Consider the following 10,243-nt stretch of genomic DNA (forward strand, 5'->3'; position numbering starts at 1 on the left):
AAGCGTCTTTTAATTTCATTGCTGCAGTCACCACCTGTAGTGATTTTGGAGCCCAGAAATATAAAGTCTGACACTGTTTCCACTCTTTCCCCATCTATTTCCCGTGAAGTGGTGGGACTGGATGCCATGATCTTCGTTTTCTGAATGTTGAGCTTTAAGCCAACTTTTTCACTCTCCACTTTCACTTTCATCAAGAGGCTTTTGAGTTCCTCTTCACTTTCTGCCATAAGAGTGGTGTCATCTGCATATCTGAGGTTACTGATGTTTCTCCCGGCAATCTTGATTCCAGCTTGTGTTTCTTCCAGTCCAGCGTTTCTCCTGATGTACTCTGCATATAAGTTAAATAAGCAGGGTGACAATATACAGCCTTGACGAACTCCTTTTCCTATTTGGAACCAGTCTGTTGTTCCATGTCCAGTTCTAACTGTTGCTTCCTGACCTGCATACAGATTTCTCAAGAGGCAGATCAGGTGGTCTGGTATTCCCATCTCTTGAAGAATTTTCCACAATTTATTGTGATCCACACAGTCAAAGGCTTTGGCATAGTCAATAAAGCAGAAATAGATGTTTTTCTGGAACTCTCTTGTTTTTTCCATGATCCAGCGGATGTTGGCAATTTGATCTCTGGTTCCTCTGCCTTTTCTAAAAACCAGCTTGAACATCAGGAAGTTCACAGTTCACATATTGCTGAAGCCTGGCTTGGAGAATTTTGAGCATTACTTTACTAACATGTGAGATGAGTGCAATTGTGCAGTAGTTTGAGCATTCTTTGGCATTGCCTTTCTTTGGGATTGGAATGAAAACTGACCTTTTCCAGTCCTGTGGCCACTGCTGACTTTTCCAAATTTGCTGGCATATTGAGTGCAGCACTTTCACAGCATCATCTTTCAGGATTTGGAATAGCTCAACTGGAATTCCATCACCTCCACTAGCTTTGTTCATAGTGATGCTTTCTAAGGCCCACTGGACTTCACATTCCAGGATGTCTGGCTCTAGGTCAGTGATCACACCATCGTGATTATCTGGGTCGTGAAGATCTTTTTTGTACAGTTCTTCTGTGTATTCTTGCCATCTCTTCTTAATATCTTCTGCCTCTGTTAGGTCCATACCATTTCTGTCTTTTATTGAGCTTATCTTTGCATGAAATGTTCCTTTGGTATCTCTGATTTTCTTGAAGAGATCCCTAGTCTTTCCCATTCCGTTGTTTTCCTCTATTCTTTGCATTGATCGCTGAAGAAGGCTTTCTTTTTTTTTTTTTTTTTTTGAAGAAGGCTTTCTTATCTCTTCTTGCTATTCTTTGGAACTCTGCATTCAGATGTTTATATCTTTCCTTTTCTCCTTTGCTTTTCGCTTCTCTTCTTTTCACAGCTATTTGTAAGGCCTCCCCAGACAGTCATTTTGCTTTTTTGCATTTCTTTTCTATGGGAATGGTCTTGATCCCTGTCTCCTGGACAATGTCACGAACCTCATTCCGTAGTTCATCAGGCACTCTATCTATCAGATCTAGGCCCTTAAATCTATTTCTCATAGGTGACAGCAAACACCACTATCAAATGTACTATTGAGGTCCTCTTAGACTACCTAGCCCATGTCAAGCCAACAGAAGGCAATAGCCAGTTGAAGAAGCCTAGGCAAGAGCAGCAGAAGAACCACCCAGCAGAGCCCAGGGCAAATTGCTGACATGAACTCATGAGCAAATAAAATGTGGTTGTTTTAAGCCACTGTGTTTTGGGATGATTTATTATGTAGTAATAGTTAAGTTGGAGAAGGCAATGGCAACCCACTTCAGTACTCTTGCCTGGGAAATCCCATGGACAGAGGAGCCTGGTAGGCTGCAGTCCACAGGGTCGCTAAGAGTCGGACACGAATGACCGACTTCACTTTCACTTTTCACTTTCATGCATTGGAGAAGGAAATGGCAACCCACTCTAGAGTTCTTGCCTGGAGAATCCCAGGGACAGCAGAGCCAGTTAGCCATAATCTAAAAAGAATTCCTGAGATAAGAGAACACAGTCTACCTGGAAAATGGGCAAGGCAAGTCACAAAATAAGAAACACAAAGGTTGTTGACTTGACTCAGAGCTGGAGGAGTCTTGTCAGGGACTGGAACAAGAACTCCAGCCTGCCTGGGTCTGAATCCTGGCCCTGCCCATCATGGTTGTATGACCTTGGGTAAGTTACTCAAATCTCTGTGGGTCCAATTTCCTCATCTGTGAAATGAGGGTATATATACTATCTATCTCATAGGGTCATTGTAAAGAAACTCAGTAGCATTAAGTACAAATAAATGTTGCTTTTGCTTTTACTGCTATTCATAGCTCAGATCAACTCTTGACTGAAGCAGTGAGTACAAGATACTAAATAGTTTTATTGAAGGCAAGTAGATGGATGATGGGGGTTAGGAGTTAGAGAACAAAAACAGTTACATTTCAGAGTTTGGCTTGCTTTAATGTTATTGCAAAAATAGTTTGATGATTTCAAATACTTTCTTAAGTCACATTATTTGAATGAATTCTAGCTTTACTATATAAAATCTATAAAAATTCATGATTCTGAACCTGAGCTGTAGTAGAGAAGCACTCATTTGAATTTCCCTGCTGGTTCAGATGGTAAAGAATCTGCCTGCAATGAGGGAGACCTGGGTTTGATCCCTGGGTCAGGAAGATCTTCTGGAAAAGGGAATGGTTACCCACTCCAGTATTCTTGCCTGGAGAATTCCATAGACAGAGGAGCCTGGTGGGCTCTAGTCGATATGGTTGCAAAGAGTCATGACTCAGTCACACATGACTGAGTGACTGCTGCTGCTGCTGCTGCTGCTAAGTCGCTTCAGTCGTTTCTGACTCTGTGGGACCCCATAGATGGCAGCCCACCAGGCTACTCTGTCCCTGGGATTCTCCCAACAAGAATACTGGAGTGGGTTGCCATTTCCTTCTCCAATGTATGCATGCATGCTAAGTCACTTCAGTTGTGTCCGACTCTGTGCGACCCTATGGACAGCAGCCCTCCAGGCTCCTCTGTCCACAGGATTCTCTAGGCAAGAATATTGGAGTGGACTGAGTGACTAACATATGTTAAAGGGATACAGTTATTATTGTCATTGCCTGTGGGTCTATTGTGGGATATTCTGTCTTCCAGGATGCTTTTGATTATATATAATTGTTTTATTACCATTTATCAATTAAAGACATATGAAAGAGCTAATCTGAGTATCTGATCAACATGAGACAAGAAGAGATAAGGTTTCATTTAAAGGTGAAAAAATTGATTTTTCTGTGCATTTTTATATAGCTGTTACAGACAACTGTAAAATTTCTTATATTTTAAAATACTGAAAACAGTATAAAGACTAACATTCTTATTTATTATTATGAACCACATAACCAATAGAAACAGCATTATATTACTGCCTCATAACAGTATACCTAACGGTATAGAGACAGTTTACAAAGTCAAAAATTTATCTCCTAGTATGTTGAAACTCTGGAGGTGGGCATGGCAACCCACTGCAGTATTTTTGCCTGGAAAATCCCATGGACAGAAGAGCCTGGTGGGTTAAAGTCCATGGGGTTGCAAAGAGTTGGACATGACTGAAGTGACTTAGCACAGCTGCTGCTGCTAAGTCACTTCAGTCGTGTCCGACTCTGTGCACAGCATAGCATGTTGAAAATACCAAAAAAAACACCCCTGGTTAGTCATGTTTACGTGTGTGTGTATGTATGTATACATCATGCAGACAGATAGATGTGTTCATATTTGACACAATAACACTGTCAAGATGTGTTTGATAGTGTAAATTGTTACCCTTTCTTTTGTAGCCAGCATAATTTTATCAAGAGCTTGGAACACAAATATTCTTCAAAGATTTTTATACTCATAAGATAACAACAAATTAAGCAGCTTCTGGCTCTGCAACCTCAGGCCAAGTTACCTAACCTTAGTTTTTTCATTTGAAACAAGGATAACAATATTGCCTAACTCATGAGATTTTTGTGAGGATTTACAAAGAAAACATATGAGAAGTGCTAAGAATAGTGCATGACACATAAAAGACATTTGACAGATCTTAGCTACTATTGTTATTCTTACTTCTATTCTATTCGATGCCCTTGATATGTCAGCTCTTTAACAAAGGTGCATCTCTTGTAAATGTTCCCAAATATTAACCTGGTAAGAACAAATACTACACTTGACCTTCAACAAATTCATGGACACCAAGGGGGAAAATCGGGGAGGGATGAACTGGGAGATTGAGATGGACATATATCCACTACTCTGTATAAAATAAATAACTAATGAGAGCCTGCTGTGCAGCACGGGAACTCTACTCAGTGTGCTATGGTGAACTAAATAGGAGGGAAATCCAAAAAGGAGGGGATGTACGCATACATATAGCTGAGTTACTTCACTGTATAGCAGAAACTAACACAACATTGAAAACAACTGAAATACCCCAGGCTAAAAAATAATCAATGCTATGCTAAGTCACTTCAGTCATGTCCGACTCTGTGTGACCCCATAGACGGCAGCCCACCAGGCTCCCCTGTCCCTGGGACTCAATATTCCTCGATATACTACAGTAAACAGAGCTACCATTGTGTCTTTCTGACTCCAACCTCATATTTTAGAATATTTTAAGCAGAGATAAAAATAATGTAACATAAAGATTAATGAACTTTTGGATTGCAAAGGATGATTTTTAGCAGCGTAAGCTATCCCACAGCCATTTAAGTTTAAATGCAGTTTAAGATGGGTTAAACATCACCAGTAAACATACAGAATATGGTGCCCACAGTTTTGTTTTCAAATACACCTGCTACTAGTGAATTCATATCCCGAACCCTGAAAACCACAGACTAATAAGTGTATTTTGCAGACCTCCTCACTTGGCAGAATACACTCTCTTCAGTTGAATCGTAATACTTTTGAGAGTCAGAGGGCCAAAGGAATAACTTTAATCAGGAAGAATGTAAAACTTTTATAATAACAAAGTACAAAAGAGAGTAAAATTATGAACTAAACTGTTAAACTCATCAATCTGTCTGAATAAGTTAATTGAGTGGACAGAATAACCAAACATGATTAACAAGATAAGCTGAAAGCTGATGGATTACCAGCTACTTGGGACTCAAGCTACTCCTAGGAGCCTTGTTCTTTCTAAATCCCCCATTTCTTCTGCTCTGCTGGGATAGTCCTTCAGCCCCGGGCTCTTTTGAGAATTTAATCCACTTCCCCTTTGCAGTGGCCACTTCCACCAGCTGCTTCTCTCATCACTTTAACATTCAAACGGAAAAGGCCAAGCCTAGGTTATTCTAATGATAGCAAACACCTCATAAAAAAATCTGCCAAATTTACTTTTCCATAGAACATCATTTTTACAGCTTTTCATGAGTCCATGAGGAAAGAAAGCATCATGTATAGAATATGACTTCCAGAATTCTTGAAGATATTAGGCATTGTTCCCAGTGTTACAGTGGGTGGGTGTACCACCATCTATGGAATGGGGGTGTCTTCAGTTTCCCCAAAGAGATCGGGTCAGGCTTTCACTGAACCTGTTTGCCCACCAGAGAAGAGGAGAGGACCTCACAAAATTAGGACATTTTCAGAAATATCCCCAGGTTAAAAGAACTTTAGGCTCTGGGGTGCATTCTTTTTCATTCCTGGTTTTACATTCCTGCCTAAAGATCACCTTGCTTTAGTCTACAACATCCTGCCAGAGAGAGAACATGGTGTAACAAACCACGAGTTTGGGATGTGTAAACTTTGCAAGTTTCTTAACCTCTGTACCTCGGTTTTTGCATCTATGCGGGGGGAGGGGGGATATTAACAATATAGTACATCATTAAATTAGTTAAGTTCTGCAAAGAACTGAAAACTAGCACATGGAAAGCACTCTGGACGTATTTAAGGGAATCTCTCTACACTAGGGTTTTTAGGTGACACACTGCATAAAGATGTGAGGGAAGAATCAACAGGGCAATGATCTTAAAACCCTTTGGCAACAATGGATGATGCTTATCTGGACATTACAGAGTACAGAGTTTTCAGAGGGGCTGCTTGGAGGAGGAGATTTTAGAAGTGAATTCCTGCTGCCTCCTTGGAAAATCCCTGCTGACTTCTTTACCCATGCCCCACGTTGACAGTTGTCAACACCTCTGACAGACCCAAGGAAAGGTGTTTTCCAAGGGAGCGGCAGAAAATCCCTACCTAGGCAACTCTTTATTTGGAAACCGGAGAATCCATTCTGCGTCTGAGACCCGCTATCTCCTCCCTAGTTGCGACCCCCCACCCCCCCCCCCCCCCACTGCGTTGGAGCTGCACAGACCCTCAGAATTCCATTCCTAAGGGGACCTGCAACAGGGGCAGAACGCTGTAAGAAGTCTTTTGCTGTCAAGTTTTAAAGCCCCAGGTAATGCCATCTCAAAGTACAACAGGTGGCTTGATTCCGCGCCCTCCGCAGGCTAGGAAGGTGCAAGGTTGGATCGGGGACCACGTGGGCGACCAGGGATACTTTCTTCTGGGAAATTATTTCCTGACCTTTGCCACTGTTTTCTGAGTTGGCAGATTCAACCGGGTTCTTCCTCCCAGACCTCGTTTGGGGGTTGTCCTAAGTTGAGGTCTCCTCCCGCTCCTCCCCCCGCCCCCGCCTCTCAGAATAACATCACTTCGCCTCTGAAGGGCAACCGAAGACTGAAAGCACCCCAAAGCCAACACATGCGTGCTCCACACTCCTCCGCCCGTCTCACGCTCAGGTACCTGGGGACAGACCCGGAGGAGCGTGCCCCCGGACCTCCGAAATGGTTCAGCCTCCAAGCACTTAGCCCGCTCCGTCCAGGCAGGAGACGGGTGGCCCCGGCCAAACAACTGCCCAAACAACCTGTTCTTTGGTGGAGCGGGGACCCGCCTCCCCGCATCTCTCAGGTGCGAGGTCAGCACCCAGCCACCGGGGTCCCGGCCGCCACGCGCGCCCCTGCCCGGCGGCGCACTCACCTGCAGCGGGGTCCGGCTGGCGTTGGCCGCGGCCGCGTCCGGCCGGTCGGCGGCTCCGGAACCGCGCAGCACCGTGATGTGCAGCGTGAGCAGCAGCAACCCCAGCAGCAGCAGCAGCTCGGCCGCCAGGCGCACCATCCTCCGCAGGCGTGCGGCTTTAGGACCCGGCGCGGCGGGCGGCGGCGGCGGCGGCGGCGGCGGCGGCGGCGGGGGAGGAGGAGTCGGAGCCCGGGAGTCCGGCAGCGCGGCTCCCGCCTCGGCCCCCGCCGGGGCCCCGCTCCCCGAGCCTGCGGCACTGGCGCTGGCTGCGGCGGGGCGCGCCAGGCCCGGGGAGCAGGAGCCGCCACCGCCGTCCCCGCCGCCGCACCACGGCGGAGCCACGGCGGGGCCGGGGGCGTCCAAGCCGGCGGCGGAGCGAACCCCGGCGCTCCCCGGCGGCGGCGGCGGGGACGGCGGGCCGCCCGGGGCCCGGGCCGGGCCGGGGCCCACCCTGCGGGCAGCGGGCAGCGGGGGCGGCGGCGGGGCGGGCGCAGCCGAGCCCCCGAGCGCACATGGGCGCCGCAGATGTGGCCGCGGCGCCGCAGCTGGAGCGGGAGCGGCCGCCAGAGGAGCGCGGGGAGCGGGAGGAGGAGGAGAAGGAGGAGGAGGAGGAGGAGGAGGAGGAGGGCTTCAGCGGCGGCCCGCAGTTACCTCCACGCTTGGCTCCCCCGCCCTTGCCGCCCGTAGCCACTCACCCGACGAGCCACCTCCCCTCCTCCCCGCGCTCCTCCCGGCCGCGGGCCGCGCCGCCCCGCCGCCGAGTCCTCGGGAGAGCCGGCTCCAGACGGGGGCCCCGGGTGCGCGGGGGCTGTCACTGGAGGTGACCCGTGAGCCCCTCCGGAGTCCGTGTCCGCCTGCCGGGCTGCGCCGAGCGCGCGCCCCCGCTGCCGAGGTCGCTGCGGCCGGCGAGGGCAGAGCCCCGCGCGCGCCGAGGCCCGGGGCTTTGGGGTGGTGGGGGGTGCCTGGGCGAGGTTGGAAACTTTTATTGACAAGTGGAGTTGGGAGTTGTGGTGATGCAGAACCGAGAGGGCACCGGCCCAGCCAGGTGTCTGCCGGCGACTGTGCGCCCCTCCCTGCAGTTGGCGTATGTACGAGGGGGAAGAGACGGGGTCGTTCCAGAAAGGTCTTGACACTCGCTCCCGGACGGTGGGCTGCCTGCTTACGGAGCACCGTTGCTCAGGCGCCCGCGGCGGTGGGTAGAGCCTGGGAAGGGAGGCGAGTCCGATTCGCCGGGCGTCCGTCTGGTCCAGCGCGCAGGTGTCTCGGCAAGAAGCGGCAGGGGTGAGGTGCCCGCGGCTCGGGCGCGCAGGACGGAGGTGGGTCAGAGGGGGCCAGTCTCAGCTCAGGCCGGCGCGGGTCGGGGGGCTCATCCCGGAGGCGCCGCGCCCGGAGGGGCCCTGGGGGCTGCCGTCGCCCAGTTGCCGCTCCTGGGCCAGCGTCTCATGACCGCGCTGAAACCTCGGGCTCCCGCGCGCCGCTCATGCCTCGCAGGGGACAGCCGGCCGGTGGAAGGGCTCGAGGGTCGAGCAGAGGGCGCGCGGTCCTCGCCTCGGATGCACGAGAGAGCCGAGTCCGGGGCTGGGCTCAGCTCACCGCAGCGGCGCCGCGCATCCTGCCCGGGCGCCCGCCTTCTCCAAGGGGCTCGGAGTGGCGGGCGCCCGGGCTGGCCCGGACCTTTTATACTCCGCCTCCACCGCCTCCCCTCGGGTCCCTCCTTGCCTCCTCCCCTGTGCCCGCCCCGTCCTTTTCTCCCCGCGAGCGGAACCTTCAGCCTGGGCGTTCCCAAATTTCCCCAATTTCCAAGCGCACCTCGCATCCTGGATTCCAATGTCCCGGCGATGGAGCCTCTCCATTCTCCCTTGGGGACTGAAATTAAACAAACAAACCTTTCTCTACGACACGCCCCCTTCCCCCGCTCCCATCCTTACAAACTCAAGTAAGATTCTTAAATCAACTCCCTTCCGAGAGTTCCTGTCTTTATACAAGGCACCTCAGCCAAGTCTTCACCAAATTCAGACCGAAAACACTTTTATCATTACGAAAGTTCACGGGGGTCGGGGTGGGGGCAGTGTTCGCCCTGGCCTTTTACAGTATTTGAATAGCGGTGGTTAAAGTGTAGTATTTGGTTGTTTAGTCGCTAAGTCGTGTCCGATTCTTTTGGAACTCCGTGGATTGTAGTCTGCCAGGCTCCTCTGTGCCTGAGACTGCCCAGGCTAAGAATATTGAAGTGGGTTGCCATTTCCTTCTCCAGAGGATCTTCCCCACCCAGGGAGGGAATCCGTGTGTCTCCTGCATTGGCAGGGGGATTCTTTACCGCTGAGCTACCAGGGAAGCCCAAAGCTTGGTGCACCGGTTGGTTTTGTGTCAAGGGCAAGAAGAGATAGTTACTGCTCTGGAGATGCTTTGTGAGCCTCTTTAAAATCCTAACCAACCCTAGCATCTTACTAACACATTCAGTTCAGTCGCTCAGTCATGTCCGGCTCTTTGCGACCCCATGAATTGCAGCGGGCCAGGCCTCCCTGTCCATCACCAATTCCCGGAGTTCACTCAAACTCACGTCCATCCAGTCGGTGATGCCATCCAGCCATCTCATCCTCTGTCGTCCCTTTCTCCTCCTGCCCCCAATCCCTCCCAGCATCAGAGTCTTTTCCAATGAGTCAACTCTTCGCATGAGGTGGCCAAAGTACTGGAGTTTCAGCTTTACCATCATTCCTTCCAAAGAACACCCAAGACTGATATCCTTTAGAATGGACTGGTTGGATCTCCTTGCAGTTCAAGGGACTCTCAAGAGTCTTCTCCAACACCACAGTTCAAAAGCATCAATTCTTCAGCGATCAGCTTTCTTCACAGTCCAACTCTCATATCCATACATGACCACAGGAAAAACCAGAGCCTTGACTAGACGGACCTTTGTTGGCAAAGTAATGTCTCTGCTTTTGAATATGCTATCTAGGTTGGTCATAACTTTCCTTCCAAGGCGTAAGCGTCTTTTAATTTCATGGCTGCAGTCACCATCTGCAGTGATTTTGGAGCCCCCCAAAATAAAGTCTGACACTGTTTCCACAGTTTCCCTGTCTATTTCCCATGAAGTGATGGGACCAGATGCCATGATCGGTTTTCTGAATGTTGAGCTTTAAGCCAATTTTTCACTCTCCTCTTTCACTTTCATTGACAGATTCTTAAAGCACTCCATTTCTCTCCTTTTCAGTCATTTTGTG

General features: G+C 49.6%; 1 protein-coding gene across 2 annotated transcripts in view; it reads right to left on the reverse strand.

Annotated features, from left to right (window-relative positions):
- Window positions 1-7,171, reverse strand: part of ISM1 (isthmin 1) — a 95,023-nt gene extending 87,852 nt beyond the window's left edge. The window contains exon 1 of one of the 2 annotated variants that reach the window (XM_027560293.1): window positions 6,987-7,171. In XM_027560293.1, the coding sequence (XP_027416094.1) occupies window positions 6,987-7,124 (138 nt within the window). In that variant the 5' untranslated portion in view covers window positions 7,125-7,171. The remainder of the gene's footprint in view (window positions 1-6,986) is intronic. The other variant, XM_027560292.1, reaches the window with a different exon arrangement.
- Between the last annotated feature and the right edge of the window lie 3,072 nt (window positions 7,172-10,243).

The sequence above is a fragment of the Bos indicus x Bos taurus genome, chromosome 13 (genome assembly GCF_003369695.1).
Source record: "Bos indicus x Bos taurus breed Angus x Brahman F1 hybrid chromosome 13, Bos_hybrid_MaternalHap_v2.0, whole genome shotgun sequence".
NCBI lineage: Eukaryota > Metazoa > Chordata > Mammalia > Artiodactyla > Bovidae > Bos > Bos indicus x Bos taurus.